General features: G+C 47.4%; 1 protein-coding gene across 1 annotated transcript in view; it reads right to left on the bottom strand.

Annotated features, from left to right (window-relative positions):
• CLIP4 (CAP-Gly domain containing linker protein family member 4) overlaps positions 1 to 19,095 on the bottom strand; it is a 58,456-nt gene that overhangs the window by 13,860 nt on the left and 25,501 nt on the right. Inside the window, exons 10-13 of the mRNA XM_075535686.1 lie at positions 15,596 to 15,685; positions 11,778 to 11,921; positions 7,569 to 7,703; positions 3,103 to 3,226 (exon numbers count right to left, since the gene is read on the bottom strand). Coding sequence (XP_075391801.1) covers positions 3,103 to 3,226; positions 7,569 to 7,703; positions 11,778 to 11,921; positions 15,596 to 15,685 — 493 coding nt within the window. The remainder of the gene's footprint in view (positions 1 to 3,102; positions 3,227 to 7,568; positions 7,704 to 11,777; positions 11,922 to 15,595; positions 15,686 to 19,095) is intronic.

The following is a 19,095-nucleotide window of genomic DNA, read 5'->3' as shown; positions in this document are numbered from 1 at the left end:
AGGTCGGGGTGCCTCGGATCTGCTCCGGGAGTTTCTGTCGCGTCCTCTACTTAAGACTACATTAGAGGTACGATCGACACTTGTACAGAAACAGGGGCAAGGTGCTAAATTGAGGCAGGTGCACAATGGGGGGAAGGAGGTAGTTGGGATTAAATGGCCACCCAGACAGAGGCAGGGGGCACAATTTGAAACCGGTCAAGAAAAACCACCAGGACAAAAGGCCAGCTTCAGACCCAACGAGGAGGGACTGAGCAGCAAGGTGAGCTCGTGGCTGGTGGCTACTTCACTCAGCCTGTCCGGGTTCCACACGCCTCCCTCTTACAGGGGTGGCGCCTTTAAAGAGCTCCAATGCTGGGTTCGATGGGAGGCTCACCCAAACCAGAGACAGTCTGCTTCATTTGCTTCTAGAATGCCTAGCACAGCACAAAGTGCGAAAAGATACTTCATAGTATTTGATGATGAATGAGCCAATCAGAAGATGACAGGAAGACAGCTGGATGGGGAGAGCAGTTCACTTAGAGACAGAGCCCTGTCTCTTGTAAGGGAGAAGAAGGGGTGCTTTTAGATCAGCAGTTCTCAACCTGTGGGTCGCGACCCCTTTGGGGGTCAAACGACCCTTTTGCAGGGGTCGCCTAAGACCATCAGAAAACATAAGTGTAACAAAATGACAGTGATGAAGTAGCAACAAAAATGTTATGGTTGGGGGGCTGTCACTACCACATGAGGAACTGTATGAAAGGGTCGCGGCATTGGGAAGGTTGAGAACCACTGCTTTAGATGAACCACCTTAAAGAAGATCAAATAGGAGAGAAGCTAAAGAATAAACAGCTAACAGCGTGCTCCACAAGCAGCAAGAAAGAACAAGGAGCCACGGAGAACGGACGAGTCTCCACCGCCTTAGAGAAAGGCCAGGGCCATTACGGCATACAGGGCACTGGACTGGACAGCAGGCTATCGGAACGCTATGGGCAGTGCCTCCCGGGTGCTGACGGGTGTTCTCAGGGCAGGCCAACAGGAAGAGGGGAGCCCCGCCCCACAGTGGGAGACAACTCACCCTCTAAGAGACGGTGGGACACTAATGAAGATAGGCTGACATGGGAGACCCTAATAGAAGCTGACTGCTGACTCGACATGGATTCCGCCCCCCCACACACACACACCAGTGATTTATAAGATCAAGGTCCTAGAGAGACTCACTGGGCCTTTTTTCACAATTCCAGGGTGGTGGGGAAGTGGGCATATTTGGATGCCAGATATCCGCCCCCCCCCCCGGGGACTGTGCACACTGGCATGTGCACCATCACGCACAGTTCGCCGCTCTGGGCCTGACCTTCCTGTCCGCTGCAGAGGGGTGAGTTGCACGTCTGCGGGCTGGCTCTACACTGACCTCTGGGTTGGCCATGGGTGGCAATGCCCTCAACTGTGATGGCTATGGGGCTTTGGGTTTGTTTGTTTGTTTGTTTATTACATGTAAAGCACTTAAAGCGCGGTCCCCACACAAGTGCCACTCGTGAACTATTATGTCTTTTTCTTTACGTCCACAGAAAAATGACCACAGAAAAGAGCAAAGTCAACTAAAAATGCACGGTGGAGGGGGACTTAAAAAAATTTGGGCTGAGAGAGTCCTTTAGCCAGGCTATTTTATCACTTAAAAATTTGCTTCTTCGTCTACAAGATGGAACTAATGACAATAAAACCTGCCCCCACTGTCTTCAGATCAACAAAGAATTCACCACCTCTGGGGGTTTCTGAGACTGCACCTTCTCCCAGGGTAGCAAGCCCTGCCTTTCTCCCAAGAAGCAGCTGGTGGTTCTGAACTGCTGACCTTTCTATCACCAGCCCAATTTGTAACCACTACGCCACCAGGGCTCCTCTTCAGCACCTGAGCCAGGTAGAAATACAAATCCCATGGGACAGAGTCTGCTACTTATCAAATGCGCCACAAATGTGGGTCTGAGCCACTGCAATTTTCCTCTTCGCCTGACCGGATCTTGGGATTGAATGAAGAAGCAACGTGGCGGTGAACTCACACCATGAGTTATACAGCATTATACGTGATAGCAATGTTACCATAAATAAAAGAACCACATCCTGTACATCATAGAACAAACTGACCGCAGTGATTTGATGGGAAAAAGAACCCAAGGAAGAAAATGGACCTGAAAAACTGTGACCTTGCCACCAGGCAGTAACAACCTCTACTCACGAGGTTGCACTAAAAATATAAATAAATGACATTATCTCAGGTGCCCTAGGCAATAAAACTCAAATAGGAAGTTATAGAAACTTAAAGGAAAAAATGCAACCAGGGATTTTCAAATTGTGCTCATGAACCGTAGGAGACAGCGTCTAGTTCTAGCCAACGTTCACTGGAAAGGAGCAAGAAGCTCCATCCTGCATTAGATCCCCTTTCCTACCGTAAGATCTCTGTTCACGAACGTAATCTATCATCTGCTTTACTTCAGATGATCGACGGAGAAGCACACAGACCCACCTCAGCCAGTATCTGACGGAAGGCTGTTTCATGTGGCGGAACCTAGGCTCGCAAGAGGACTGGGGGCTGTGCTGCTTATTATTTTTTCTTTTTTTTTAACACCAGAATGAACTAGTTCAAAAGTCTACTATCTTAAGAAGAGACACCGAGGAGGGATATGCTATATCCAAAAATCTACTGCCTCTCTATTTTTGAAAACTAAGGAAATCAGAGGAAAAAGCCGTTTGGGTTCCATTAGGCTGGTAGGAAATGAATGGGGTGCCTGCTGGCAGGAGAGTTAATGTAGTTAGGATGTGACTGAAGCAATCAGGGAGCATTTTTACTTTTGTTTGCATGACAGATTAAGCTTGCTGCTCTCACTGTTCTTAGCGGCAAACGCCACTTCTAATAGCCTACACATACTCATAGGGTTTGCAAATGAGGAATAAAGGAGGTTTTTAAAATTGCAAATCCTCAGCAAAGCAAATTTAGCTTTTCGTGAGCCGCTTCTCTGAGGAAGGTGGCGGGTTAACCCCTTCACAGAGGGTTGGAGCCACTGTGAGCCCACGTCTAACCTAAACCACAGCAAATGACAAGAGTAGACTAATTATCCATCCCATTGTTCTCACCTTTGCACTCTGGATGGGGGAGCAAATATTCCGTATCTTGGCGAACAACTAAAATACTGCACACCTCCAACCGAACCATCATTCTTGCCATGGGGTTTTTCAAGCTCAATGCCGTACCAATATCCTGGAACATGAAATATTGGCATTTAAAAGCACGTTACCCAAAATTGTTATGCTCTTATATAAACCACGAGATTAAATGGTGTATCATTCTCACAAATGACCGGAATGATGGAAGATCATTTAGCTTTCAAATGATGAGATTACAAAAATAAAATTTGAAAAGTGAACAGGAAATAAATTCTACAAGTATAATTGCAGCGTGGTACATTAAGTGAGGAGAATAAAATGTACAAACACATATTCAGCAAACAGACCAAAAAAAACCCATTTTTCCCCCTTGGGGTCTTGGTTTTCAGGCCCCCGTTCCTAGGGTTACTTGGGGTGCTGATTCAGAAAATTTCATTGGATAGGCCGCATCAGCTCTAGTTGCTCAGATATGGTGATCCATTCAATTTTCGGCTATTAATTCAGACTAATGTATTACTAATTTATTATGTTATCATCCGAGTTTTAAATATGCTTAGAATTCAGACCCACAAATTCCAGGCTAAGACAAAAAAGATAAGGACTATGTGACAAAGAATGAGGCTTTAGGGGACTTCCAAGCGCAGCTGGGTGACAGCCCTGCGATGGGTGAGCGTGTGCCTGTGCCCAGATAGAGAAGTGGTGCCGTCTTATAACAAGACTGGAGCATTTCCTTTTAATAGAGGAGTCTGGGCTCTGACGGGCCCACTTTGGGTTTCGGAGCATTTGAATCCCTATTTATTGGACCACACTCACCATCTATAGCTACTCAGAGTGACCCTATAGGACAGAGTGGAAACGTATGTGGATTTCCAAGGCTGTACATCATTATGGGCGTAGAAAACCTCATCTTTCTCTTGCAGAGCAGCTGGTGGCCTCGAACAGCTGACCTTGTGGTTAGCTGTCCAACACATGCCCCCCTACGCCGTCAGGGCACCTTATCGACTGTACAACAACTCTTATTTCGAATTCCCTTTTCAGATCATAAATCGAACTGCCAGCGATGCAGTTCCTCAGAAATGTGAAGTGATACCTGGGGAAAATTCCAAGTTCATATAATGTGCACTGTTCATATATATCTTTGGGTCAAAGGTCACCATGTGAAGGAAAACTTGATCAAAATATTCAGTACAACACACGCTGCTTTAAATAAAGGCAGCATGCGCTTCCTCTGGCTAACACCACATGAAACTGTCCTGATTTGTTGTGGGCTCGCGGGAGGACGAAAGGCAGGTGGCATATACTCTCAACGTGTCTCAAAACTGGAGCTGACTGGGGGGTGGGGGGAGGAGGGACTGCTGCCATTTTTGGAATCAGCAGCTCAAATGTACCCAGAAAAAAAGTCTAAAATTTGAGGCACCAAGATGTTGGCTATGCAAATAAGAGCCATACTCAATAAGGTACGGTCCTTGACATGACAATATAGTATTTAAACACACCCTTGACCATGAGAGAAGTACAGCCTAAGCGTGAGAGGTGCAAATCGTAAAATGAATGTGCAATCTTGTCATTAGATCCTTTAGATATTAGAATACCACAAGCAGCTTCGAAACAATTAAAGAATAATATGAAAAATGCCACAAGACATCACAGTCATCTTCTGACTTTTCTCTCTTTAATCAAGAAGCAATGAAAAATACTTTTTAACCACATGAAAAGATTTGCGTTAGCTAAGTAGGATAATTTTCTAAAAGACTTTTCTGTATTTAGAAGGACCCAAACTTGGGGAATTGATAGAATTTTCTTTCCTAGAGAGAGGAGAGCTCGTGAAGGTCCTGTTAGTAAAATTTGCCCGATATCAGGTCGATGGACAAACATCCCTGGGCTAAGGGTCCCGGAATCGAAGACGCCTCCAGGAATGTTAAAAATGCCTCACCTCTTTTTTTAATCATCATGATTTAAAGGAAGAGCAAAGGAGCGCTGTATTCAGTCTCTTTGAACCAGTATCCAGTAAAAAAATTAAAACAGGGATACTGAAAAACGTATTGCAAATTGCAGAATACAATAATATTTGTTTCTTTCAAAATGCCAGTTTTTGAATACAACTAAGATGAAGCAGGAGTGGGCGGTGTCTCTTTCTGATGTAAAAACCCATTTGACAGTACGTAGCAAACACACACACACAACACCATGCTCAAAGAAGTTTTTCATTTTTTTCCCTCTTTTGTTTAAAAAAAAAAAAAGACAGTTGGTTCCACTTGCAGGTGTGAGCGTAAACAGCTCATGGATGAATGGTCAGATGTCCCTAGTGCTAGGGTGTGCGGGCACAGTGCAGGGCTACAAATGGGCCGCTCAATCCGACAGGGACTCTGAGAGCAGGTGCCCACATTTCTGACGGCTGTGGACCAGCAGGGGCTGGGTGTGCTTGCTACTTCTCTGAGTAACACAGTTCCACTTTCCCAAATTTTACGTCCTCCTTCCTTTGATGATTTCCTGTATCACTTCCCCACTTGAAGTGACCAGCTAACGGCCTTTCGGTGCTCTACAATAACGCGTCCCTTGATCATGTGCCAGTAGAAATCCACTGCTTAACGTACTACACGCCTTGCGAAGCCACTGGTATGTGTTGGCTTTCTTTCAGAAGTGGTATCGATAAACTGGCTACAATAGGCTAAACATCATCTCAGGTCCAACCTGTAAAAGGCATAAATATGGCCACTGTTCTGTAAAATAGTTTGATCTAAGTTTTGATGTCACAGAAATAGATGCTCATGTTTTATGGGCAGAATGCCTTTAACAAGAAACATTTTCAACTTTTACTGTAGTTGCTTCCAAAACGACAAACTCACTGCCATCCAGTCTGTTCTGCCACAAAGAGACCCGGCAGGACAAGGCAGAGCTGCCCCTGTGGGTTTCCTGAGACCCTGACTCTTCATGGGGGCAGACAGCTTCACCTTCTGCCTGGGGAGCAGCTGGTGGCTTCAAACTGCTGACCTTGCAGTTAGCAGTCCAATGTAAACCACCACACCACCAAGGATCACCTATACTTGCTGATTATAACCCAAATTTCTAAAACACTCGATATCAAGAATTCTAAAATTAAGAGTCAATCTGAAAAGATCCTAAGGATCAAATCATTCTAGCTTTACATACTTTGAGAGAAAAGTCAATTCATTGAGAAAATCAACCCACCTTCCTACCTTTAAGAATCTAAGGTCTCCTTGAAGAACTATTATGAAGAATACCCTAACTCGTCTCAGTGACTACCTGGAGAAAAACGAATTATAACGCACACTATTTCTCATTCAAAGCAGTGAGGTGGGTTGCCATTCAAAGTGATGGTAAGTGTGTGATGGGAGGCAATTGGCCATTGCACACGTGTGTGCTCTGCTTTGTCCACGCAATCATCTCATGGCTGTTTCGACAGGGGACAGCCTTGGAGGACCGAGATGGTGGCTCCCTCCAGAACACCACCACCAACAAAATAACAAGGCTGCTTACTGCTAGGCTAAAGGTGAAGTTAGGTATAGAGGGTCAGATTCCTTGAGTTCAGAGTTTGTCTCATCACGAGAATGCTCAGAATCATTCAGTGGGAAGTGGGCATCAAGGAGCCAGCGCAAGACAACACCCACGCTCTGACTCCTGTTCCTGCGGTCAGTCATAGAGGCCCTCGCCTCCCACCCAAGCCGCTCCTAGCCTCCGCCAACAGTCCTGAACTGGCAGGCTACCTTGGTAGCTTTCAAACTGGGTAAAATCTCAGATCCTTTGCAGAATGTTGCAAACTTCATTTTAAAGGCCAATTTGCTAGGTTTCGTTTTCTTAAAATACTGCAATGCCACCATGTGTCAAAAGAGCATATCGCCGTTTAAAACGCTTTCAACAGGGCTCCGCTCCTTTGGCTTTCCATCGGCGATCGCGATCACTAAAAATGCACCAGGAAGATCACCTCTCCTTTGGAAACGCACTGTGAAGTCGCAACCCAGAAATGGGTGCATATGTAAATACACAGGCAAGCAGTTCTTCAGGTGCCAGGGTGTGCACAAAAGTGTTTCCTTTAAAATCTCTTAGGTACTTTTCCGTCCAAGCCACTCTGAGCACAGATAGGCAATTCCCTCCTTATCCGATCATCTTAGAGATAATCCACTGCAACAACAAAAAACTGTCCCTTAAAGGTTTCCCCTGTTGCTTAGTCTCCTCTGCAATCGGCGTGAGTGACAACTCATTTTAACCTCAGACCCTCTGAAACACTGGTGGCAAGAAAAGCTTACTGGTGACAGTCACCCTGAGTAAAAAGAATCCGAGTTTCTGCCAGGTGTCTGGGTCATACTCGACCTGTTTGTCAAGACGGCGCTAGCGTGACATCTTCATGCACACAGAATATCATACGGCTTGTGTACGGTACACATTTAAGGCAAACAAGGGATGCAGAGGCACGTTACCTGGAGCAAAGTTTGTTGTCCCGTAGAACCTAATGGTACCGAATCTCTGGCCTACGACCAGCACTCTCTCCCCCAGGTGCAGTGCTCCTTCAGAGCGGGTGTTATTTGCGACAGAGGTTGCTGAAGAACTCAAACCTGTTTCATCGGTCGGTGGGTGGGTGGGTGGGTGGGCAAGAAAAGGAGTGAGAGCAAAGGAGAAAAGCAAGAGGGAAAAATGGTAAATAAACTCAAAAGATTACACCTGAGTCAAAACATCACTATGTATTCCCGCCAGTTTAAATGGTGGGCGATTTCCATACGGATCGCTTCTCTGCCTGGGTCAGCTATGGCTGTGGTTTACCTGTCCGAGGTCAGGCGGCTCAGAGGGGACTCGAAGGGGTTCCGGTGAAGAGGGTGGCCAGAGGCAAGTTGGGGGAAAGGAAACACAAACCGATTCCTGGCAAAGGAACGCTGGAGGGGTTACCTGGACCTCTCTCCACTACAACTTGAGCCAGCCAACTTTCTCTACGAAGGACCAGATTACCAAGGCTCCGGGCTTCGTGGGCCATGCTGATTCTGTCACCCCTGCTCCCCCCTCCTCTCTGCTGTCGTGCAGAAATGACCACGGACCATGTGCAGACCAATGGGCCTAGCCAGGTGTGTGCCCACACAAACCCAGAGAGTGGGCCCAAGTTGGCCGAGGAGCCTTAATTTGTCCAGCCCTGTCCTAGGAAGACGTCTGCAGTAGAGTAGCCCCCCAGGAGTTGGGGTGCACAACACCTGCAACAATGCTGACCTCCAGGAACAATTGCTACAATGTTCCAGTGACACCCAAATCGATGTCTCCATTAGAAACATAACCGCCCTCCTTTCATCCAGAGTCAACCGGAGCAGGAAAATACCCATTAAAACAAAATAAAAGCAAAGTCAATGCTGTGGAGTCGAGCCTCCTGGGGAGCACTGAGGACAAAGGAGAACGGCCCCAGGAGGCTGCCAGCTGCAGGCCTTCACAGAAGCCGACGGACACATCCATCTCACACCGTCCAAACCGCCAACTTTCGGTTCACAGCGAACGCTTAACCACGATGCCACGAGAGCCTCCTAACCCTTGAGATGCCGCCTGCTGGGTGGCAGGCATAGAACATGCAGAGCGAGACCCGGCGCCCGGCACCCTGTCCCATGAAGACGTGGGTGGAAATGGAAATGAGGGTTGCCATCTCGAGGCTTAAAAAGCCAAAACCCAACCGGCTGCCATGAAGTCCACTCTGACCACAGTGAGCCTAGAGGTGAGAACTGGCCCCTTGGCGCTCTGAGGCTGCCAATCTTTCCCGAAGGAGCCTGGCCCGTCTTTCCCTGGTATTTCAAAGCCGCTTTCCCTTCAGGGAGCAGCCCAGCATTCACCCACCGTGCCACCAGCCTGGCTGACCCCGACTGAGGGCACGGGAAGGAGGAAACGTGGTTTGTGAACAAGAAACTAGGAGCGACAACAAGCGAAGGAGCGTAAGCCCGCAGAGAAGGGTGGTCTGGGTCAAGTGCTACATTCAAGAGCCCTGGGCTCTTGTATTACCTGAGATTTCCCTAGACCTTCACAGTGGACCCCGTGCTCATCCTAAAAATCTAAACGATAATGAAAAGATACAGACTTAAGAACCACCTAAGGCCCGGGATGCAAAGCAAGTAGGTGTCTTCCCCAGACTGAAGCCTCGATCCTGTGGCCTGGCAGGTCTGCCCTGCAGACCACGCGCCACACAAGTTCAAGACTAAGATACCCTGCAAGGAGACAGGGGCCTGAGAACACATTTGCTCTCAGCTCTCCCTGCCTCTCGGCTGAGCTCTCTCCCTAATCCCCTGGAATACCTACTCACTCTAGGGCAAAATGTCCTCAGGAACTATTAGGTGGGGGGGGAGGTTCCTCCCATTGACTTTCTCCCCCATTACTTCCTATGCTCGTGGCTCTCTCCCGCCCCACCCACCCAACCCCACCTCACTCCTGTTCTTTCCCCCCCCCTCCCCCCTTCCCCCCCCCCCCCCCCCCCGCACAAAAACAAGCTGGCAGATAACAAAAACGACTCCGGATCTCAACAAGCATTGCTTTTGTTAGGTAATCCACTGCTTGAAGCACCTCTATAACACTTTTCCTAATTTAAAAAAAAAAACAAAAACAACTCAGAAGCTCAGTACCACTTTCGAAATAGCTCCCCCTGCTCCCTGCATCGGCCCCCCAGTCACCTCTCGTCAACGTCCGTCTCTGGGCCGCCGCCTGTTTTCAATTCCTCACAACAGTGGGCGCACACACGATGCCCTTAGTCCGTGACTGACTTGTTCCAGCCAGCATGACGTCCCCTGGTTCTGAATGGTCTTAACGCTCTTCATCTTCAGGACTTATAATCCTAGGGAGCCCTCAAACTTATAACCTTATAAAAAGCTATGTGTATGATTATATATCATGTAATAAATGCTAGAAGTCTTATGGGAGGTAAAAGGAAGTCTTATAAAAAGTAAACTATATGCTACATGTAACATTTCCCAAAACTCACACACAGGTCCCAAAGCCCCAAGCCCAGAGAAAGTAACCTTAAAATGCAAATAGCATGGGCAGACCGGCTGTTACGTCATTGTGTCTGTTCACCTCTGTCCCTCACAGCGGGGGGAGGAGGGAAGCTATTCGGAGAACCAATAATACAAGTAAATAGTTGCAGGCAACACTTTGTCCCCTTACTCCTAGGGCTCCACATTTTACATGAGCAGGTCAGCGTTTCTGTTGGGAGTTTGTTTTTTCCCATCAAAGTATTTTAAAGTGAAAAGAGTAACCAATCCTGTTATGAACCCTTTATAGAGTTACATATTGGCTCAATGCAAACATTGGGAATATTAGGAAAAGGAACACCTGTTAACCACCATGAGCTTCTCTGAGGACAATTTATGCCCAAATGACTCTCTCCCCTCTCTGCACAGGCTCCTGATACAGGTGGATATGTGAACTGCAGGGGCTCTCTCAAGCAGAAGTGTGAGGTGTCTTGTAGATCTGCACACACGAGGGAAGCCATGTGGACCGCCTGCAGAAGTCACAGCCATAGGCCAGCAGGTCAGCTCTGTCCACCTGGAAAGCCTCGGGCCTCCTCATCCATAACATTTTAAATAATGGCTTAGATAAAAGCAGAGAAACCGTGCTTTGTATATGCACACGTGTCCCAAAGCTAATCTATAAGAAATGAGACAACCCCAGATAGGATGGAGCCCTGTGAAAATAAAAGTCCTACACCCGGCAGCCAAATGAAGAGGTCTTGTCTCCAGGCTCAATTTGAATGACAACACAGTTGGGGTTGGGAAAGGAGGAGGAACGGAGACCGGAGTCTCAGGGAGGAAGTGGGGATACGAGACGTTACATCGTGGGGGTGACAGCCAATGACCCGGAACACGGAGTGGGCATGAACTGCAGAGTGAAAAACGGGTCGGTTCTGTACGCCTGCGCCCGATTTGCAATACACGTTAAACGCAAAACAAAACACCGTTGTCACCAAAACGGCACACGCAGCCTTGGTGTCTATTTCTCAGGGAAACCGTAGTTCAGCTCGTTAACAGCGGGCCGGTGAGGGGTCCAGAGCCCAGGCATGTCCTGCAAGGAACAACTGCCAACACAGGGGGCAGCCACGGGTGGTAACAGCAGCTCAGAGAGCAGAGGCTACGGCATCAGGCAGGGCCACTGAGCCACTTAGTGCGACCACGGGGTGGTGGTCTCCTGGCTAAGCCTCAATCCCTCGTGCCTAGAATGAGCGCATCACGCTACCTCCCGTCAGCCTATTCCGGACAAACGCATGTGGAGCGCCCGGCACAGTGTCTGGAAGGGTACGTATACAATAAATGTGACTTATGAGCCTTAGGCTTCGATCAGGGAAACTGCTAAGTGAAGACAGCTGGTGAGATGCAAGCATTTCCAAGCACCTGAGGGTCTAACACGAAGTTCCATAAGGACCCTGTCAGGCTTCGGGGAGGGAGGGCTTCCATGTGTGGGAAGGAAAAGCAGCCAGAGGCGACCAGGAAAACGGCGAGGGAGCAGGAGAAATTAAGGGGAATCAGAGGGAGGATTACATGGGGAGGGGGGGTAGCGAAAGTCCTTAAATTGGACGGACGCAAAGGGCTCCTTCTACACAGTGAAAAAGAGCAAATCTACTTACAAACAAACCAAGATAAAAAACACCAAGAAAGCCTGGTTGAAAAGGCCATAGATACCAGCACTGGCTCGAGACGACACGGAAGAGCTTTGGCTCGGGGTCTTCTTGCTACTGCTGCTTGCGTTCAGCCTCTTGAGGGCGCTCTGTCTGTGCTCCAGAGAAGACATGGAGGAGGAGCTGCTGATGGACCCCAGCAGGGCGGCTGAAACAGGCAAGCAGAGCAAACACGTCTCAGGGGGGACCCGTAGGAAGTGCTTACAGGCGCGCGATTGTGGGTAAGGTTTAGTGCCAAATGCAAGACAGACGTTCGTGCGAATACGCCATGGTCGATCTAGCAGAGGCTTTGTGACCTAAGCAGGAACAGTCGACAGGCATTTATGCTATCCAGTCACAATTTTGGACACACAAGTGTCACCACACTAATTAAAGCTGACTGCCTGATCACCCACCTCTCACGTGAGATGGAGAGGAGCCCTCGTTGATTTCTGCAAGAATAAACAAACTCAAAGCCCCTTGGTGTCCACACTGACCCACAGCTCCCCTGTAGGACGGGTCAGACGGTAACGCTGTACAGGAACAGAAAGCCTCGTCTTTCCCCCACAGAGCAGCTGGTGGATCAAACTGCTGGTCTTGAGGTTGGCAGCCCAACGTGTAAACCCACTATAGACACACACACACAGATATTAGTATGCTATAAGGAAATAAAGGTTTACTACTAAAAAATTCAGAGTGAAACTTGAAGTAAGAAACTTGTGAGTTTTCTGCCGATGCTCTGTATGTCCCTAAGGGTCAGATACCTCAAGGCAACTTAGGAAGCCTTTCTGTCCAGTCGGCTTCACGGGGTGTTGCTGCTTGGTGCCACAGGTCACCTCTTGCTCGCCGTGACCCTACGTGTAGTAGAAGCGAACGCTGCCCGGTCCTGTGGTCACGATTGTCGCGTGTGAGCCATTGTTACAGCCACTGTGTCGAGCCGTCTTGGAGACGGCTTTCCTCTTTGTCCACCGACACCGAGCATCATGTCGTTTTCCAGAGACTGACCTCTCCTGGCAACACGTCCAAAGCACATGAGACAAGTCTCAAAACTCTAGCTTCTGAGGAGCATTCTTTAGACTGCACTTTTGAGGATCTATTTTTAGTTGGTTACTAAGGTTCATTCTGGCTGTCCTTCCTCCAAGACAGATGGGTTTGTCCCTCTGGACGGTCCCAGTACTTCCAATATTCTTCTTCACGACACCATGATTAAGATGCACCAGTTGGCCCCAGGCCATCCTTATTCACTGTTCAGCATGCATATGCATATTGAAGCAATTAATACCATGGCTTTGTATAAGGAAGGCGCAATTCAACTAGGGTGCAGTATAGCATCGACAAAGCACACATCATTCCTCTAGTTCCTGAAAGCTTCCTCCCCCGACACAACCATGACCCAGTTCTACCTTACGAATCTGGCTAGACTGGAGTACACACACTGGTACAGATAAGAGCTCTTGACACATGGAATTCGGGACAGATAAAACCCTTGGGAACAGTAGTGGGAACGGTGATATCATGAGGGTGCGAGGATGGGGAGGGGAAGAGGGAGAAAGGGGGAGTCCATCACAAGGTTGGATATACAGCCCACCCCCAGGGGGGCGAATAACAGAAATGTGGGTGAAGGGAGACAATGGACAGTGTAGGACACGAAGTAACAATAATAATATATAATTGATCAGGGATTCATGAGGCTGGAAGGGTAGGAGAGGGAGGGGGAAAAGAGGAGCTGATACCAAGGGCTCAAATAGAAAGAAAATGTTTTAGAAATGATGGTGCCAACAAATGTACAAATGTGCTTGATACAACTGAGTGATGGATTGTCATAAGAGTTGTCAGAGCCCCCCGCCAATAAAAATGATTCATATAAATAAATAATAAAATGCCATGGCTTGAGTCAGCCAAAACTTAGTCCTCAAAGTGAAACCTTAGCTCTTTAACACACACACACACACACACACACACACACATCTTGTGCATCCATGTTGCCCAATGCAAAGCATTATTTAATGTCTTGACTGCTGCTTCCACGAGCACTGATTGGGAATCCAAGCAAGACGTAATCCTTGGCAACTTTCGTCTTTTCACCACTTAGCGCGCTGTTTATTGGTCCAGTTGTTAAGCACGCTTGTTTTCCCACCTGGCACTGCATTCTTCTTTAAATAGTACAGCTTCTCGGATCATCCGCTCAGCCTACAGACAGAGCAGGCTTCAGCAAAGCATACACTTGGTGCACACCTCTGCCGACTTTAAACCACTCGGTGTTTCCTTTGTTCCAAAGACGGCCTCCCAGAGGACACCAGGCTCTGCAGGAGCTCAGGGAAGGGTTCTGGAATGCCCACTCTTCGCCATGCTATTCATAGCTTGTATGACCCACAGTGGAATGCTTTGGCATGGTCCATAAGGCATAAGTATCTCCCTGGTATTCTCAGCTTGCAGCCAAGATCCATCTGATATCAGCCATGACACCTCTCGTTCCATTTTTCCGAACCCAGCTTGAATTTCTGAGAGCTTTCTGTCCATACGCTGCAGCAACTGTCTTAAAATTACCTTCAGCCAAATTGTACTTGTATGTGCCGCTGCTGGGTGATTTCCCACATTCCGTGGGTCACTTCGCTTTGGAACAGGCAGCAAGTTCTGCTGGTCTTCATAAGGTTTTCAGCAGCTGGTCCCACGGCAGAGCACTGCCTGTGTCTCCTTCCTCGTTTCTTCACTATGGTCTTTTCTTCGCTTCCCCCTTTGAATCTAATCCGGCTCTCACATTGACATGTGCACAGTCAGGGTCAAGGACGAATCCACAAACCAAACCTGCTGCCTTCTAACCAGCTCTGATGCGTAGTGACCCCACAGGGCAGAACCAAACTGCCCCACGCAGTTCCCAAAGCTGTCAATCAACCTTTACAGGAGCAACTGCCCAATCTTTGTGCTGTGGAGGAGCTCAGGGGGTTAGACCCACTGATCTCTAGGTCAGCAGCTGAATGGCTAACCCGGACCACCAAGACTCCTAGTCAAGAACTAGATATTTCAGAGAGAGAGAGCTACACATATACTTTATTATGAGTTGCTTAAGGAATGTTCAAGAGTAAGTTTTACTACAATTATTTCCCCCTTATTGACTTCATATTTTTGGGTTTTTTCCCTTGATTTTAAAACTTAAACTCTAGCTAATTAAAAATGAGCACAATAATAAAGACGCAGTTTCTCCACCTGAAAGAGCTTGCTCCCCTTAATATAAAATAAAGAGAGATTTCTACTCACATAGGCAGGGTGGTAATACGCTATGCCCATATCAGCAGGAAGCAGCTACAGGAGAGACTCCTGTGCCTGATCTCCTCTCGGGAGGAGAGGGGAAGAATGTGGCAGGAAATGGGAGCCAAGGTGGAGATTTGGACAAAGCATATATAGAATCCATGAACTCTCTTGGGACTACATTTCCCAGAAACCCTTACGAGCCCCAGGCCAAAGTGTCCATCCGTGGCACTAGTTCCCCTGCCATCTTTTGCACGGGGATGTTGAAAACCCAGTTTCATGGGGTCCGGTAGAGAGAGAGGCACCAGACAGAGTCATACTGGAAAATGGAGCTCGCTTTCTTTTCCAGAGACTCTCAAAAAAATTCTCTAAGTGAAAAAAAATTTTTTTTAATATTCTAAAACCGACTATGCTGATGATTACACAACTCTTCTTCACATATTTAAATCATTGATCTGTATGGGATGTCAATCTGATGTCAATAAAACAGTTGGAGAAACTTAAGCCCTCCATAAGCCGTTTTTCGTTTTTTCCTTTTTCCTGCATTGCTGTTCCATCAGTAACTTAATATCTTACGAAATAAAGGCTATTCATTACCATCTTTCTCTGTGACTGCTTTTGATTCTTCTCCAGGAGGTAGTGAAAGTGTAGACTCAGAAGCACTGTCTCTTTTTGATGTCATTAATCCTAGGGCATGGGAGAAACACACTATGGTTAACATGAGAGAATTCTTTTTTTACATTGCACATAAAATGTATTTGTTTTTAAGATATTACTCATTTCCGAAAACAATGGAGAAACAATCGCAGGCAGCTGGGGACTGATATTTCATTATTTAAATGGAAAAGATTCCCAGCTCATCTGAAAGTTCCAATCAATTTCCCCAAATACCTTGAACCTATGCCCCCATCCACAAAGGATTTCCAAATCACAAAAGGCGCTTACAGCAGTCCTCCAGCCGGGTGATCTTTAATGAGCTCCTTAGCGTGTTTACACTATGCTGCAGGTACAGCAGAAGCACCACGCCTGAGCTACAACAGCTACATGCGGGCCAGGGCTAGCCTGCTGGCTCCTCGTGGCCCTGCAGGAAAGACAAGAGCTGCTTCTTTGGGTTTCCAAGGCTGTAAATCTAGATGAGAGCAGAGAGCCTGTCTTTCTCCCATAGAGCAGCCGGTGAGTGTGAATCGCTGACCTTGTCTTTAGGTCCCACCTCACCGCCGGGGCACTTTCTCTGTGATGTGCAGGCAAATTTATGACAGCTGATTTTTAGGAAATGTTGTGTAAAATTACTGTAAATAAAACGTCCACAAGGACTGCATCCGATTTCAAACTTCCCTCAGGCATCCCATGTCGACACCACTCACTCAGGAAGCCTCTTCTAGACTAAGAAATGTGCTTGGGACAGGGCCTCTTCCATTTCACAGAAGACAGGCACGGGCAGGCATAAAAGATGAGGGCAGCTTCGACACGCACTGACAGAGAGCGAGGAGACAGTGATGGAGGCTCAAGAGATAAACTGATGCCTCGTCAGAGCACCGGCTGAGCTGAGTCCTGAGGGATGGGTCAGATTTATTCCACAGAATACCGGGGGTGCAGCTAGGAAGAACTGAGGGATTCTGGGTGGATCTAAAGGAGAGAGAGGGGCGCTCTTAAAAGACATGATCAGAGAACGGTGAGCAGCGTGACTAGAAACAGGGTACTCTGGGGATTTGAATAAAGACTCAACAGATCCTGTAGGCACCCTGGTGCTGCGGGGGCTATAAGTGGGGCTGCTAATTGCAAGATCAGCAGTCCAAAATTACTCTATAGGATGAAGCTTTTAACCCCCATGAAGAGTTACCATCTCAGAACCTTACAGGGGCAGTTCTGCTGGGTCCTATGGGGTTTCTATGAGTCAGAATCAACTCACAGTGAACTTTACGACCAATGGGAAATTGTGGCCCTTGAAAAATTTTGTCAAAACATTAAAAACCTTCTCATTAGCAGTCATCAATGTACACAAGGTTAAAATAGTCAAATAAATACTAATTCAGTAAACTGCACTCTACAACAAGGCGGCTATGGAGGACAAACGTGTTTCCTTGGAAACGCTGCGAAGGTGCCGACAGTCGTTCCCGGTTCTCTTTCTCCTCCCTTGATTTGTTTACAGAATGAGCATCATGTCTGCGCCTTGGCAAGCCAGTATTTTCCTACCTGGAATATACGTCTACTATTTCACCTCATTTCGCTCTCAGTGTTATGAAATCCCTGATGTGAATTCCTCTAGGACATCTTCGTCCTTACCATCACAGTCACTTCCTCGTCTGAGCTGGTGAGTCCACCTTCGCTAAGTCCCTACCAGCCGTCACGCGCCGGCAGTGCCACCAGCATTCCTGTGGCCAGCTATGGTCTCCCTCTCCATCTGTGCTTCATTCAAATTTCACTCCCGCGTTAGCAGCTTCCATTCCCTTGCTACGCTTTCTTCCTTGTCTGCCAATTCTTCGTTTGCATTACCCATTCTGGTCAAATGTCACCTGCATTATTGCTGGAGGACAAGGACGTGACTGAACCATGCACGTTTCTGTCTCTGCATAATCTGGATAACAGATGTACAGCGACTCATCACCAACAGCCTTTGAAAGGAGCGATCGGAATGGCCATCTGTTATTTGCATAGTGCATTTGGGATTCAATAGCTAACAGTGACGTGTGTACTTTGTGTAATTACTCACATGTAGTATCACACGGGAACTTAATTTTAAACCATGTTGCGTTATATAACTGGATTGTGGTTATGCATTTGTGCAAAGCAAGGACTGCCTGTGTGCATACTTTAACTCAGAGAACCAGCCCCCTAAAGCTTTATGGACATACTGCCATTCTACAAAGTATTCAAACCATTCAAGAGAAGCTAGGAATGGAGAAATTGAAGCAAAAAGCAAAGGACACAGAAGAAAACTGATCATGAAGTGACAGTCCCAGGGTTACAAACATTCAATGTACAGCTGACCCACGCTTGCCTTCGGTTTAGGCTGCATCCTGTCAAGTCGGCTCTGATTCAGAGACCCTGTGTACCAAAGACTGAAACCTGGCCAGCCCACACCACCCTCCAATCACTGCCCTGCTGCAGCTCACCGTTTCCCTTGGATGCGATGACCATTTACATGCTGAGCCAACCCCTCTCATAAGGAATTCTTCACCATGATCACCTTCATTTGCTGCGCATGCATGTTTTTACATCGTCGAAGAGGCTGTGAGCCTTTTCAGGCACTAACCAAGTGGATTCCAACTCATCACCAGGGTTTCCCAAAGTGGGCCATGCCACCCCTCTGAGTGCTGGCACCACTGGGGGCTGCAGAAGCAGATGTCTACACTTTGTCCTGGATGATACATGGATGGTGTACAAAAGGTTTTCGTGGGAGGTGGGAGTAGGCGCTGAGTAATTTTTTTTTTCTGAGAAGGAGGCGGGGGACCAAATATAAGTATGGGAACTTACACTATATAGAGTCCTGAGGCTTTTTGAAAAAAAGCTTTACAGTCTCCCATAGCCTCATTTTCTCCCACAAAGCGGTTGGTAGGTTTGAACCACCAACCTTGCAGTTAGAAGCAGTTCAGTGCTTTACCCAACAACACTGCCAAGCACTTACCTACAAATTGGACTTCCAAGATAGACTTGGGAACTTACTTCATGTTAAAGCTCAGGGCCTCCCTGTGAACTGTAAACCCGATCTAATGGAAAGTACACATCAAGCCAAACTAAGGGAGATTCTAGGAAAGATCTGTCCAGCATGCTTCCAACACACAATGACAGCTGAGGGCCTGCTGCAGGGCAGAGGAGACTAAGGAGGTAGGGCAACTCAATGTGGGCATTGCCATGGGTAGAAAAAGGTCAAAGTCAGGAAAAGGGGGACAACCCAAATGCATCCTGTATTGCGTATTCCGAGACCCGGTTCTTAATTTTGCTTACTGTTCTATGGTTAGGACTGAAGCTAACAGAGGGGGAGGTGGGTTGCAGGTATATTGAAAGTTGAAATGCTGAACAAGGAAAATATGCCTGCTAGGTCCACTTCTAGTCTCAATGCACTGGAGATTCTTACAGGTACAGTATGGTAAGAAAAA

The sequence above is a fragment of the Tenrec ecaudatus genome, chromosome 17 (assembly GCF_050624435.1).
Source record: "Tenrec ecaudatus isolate mTenEca1 chromosome 17, mTenEca1.hap1, whole genome shotgun sequence".
NCBI classification, from domain to species: Eukaryota; Metazoa; Chordata; class Mammalia; order Afrosoricida; family Tenrecidae; genus Tenrec; species Tenrec ecaudatus.
Note: the sequence above shows the minus strand (reverse complement) of the source record. Positions and strands in the feature narration are given on the sequence as shown.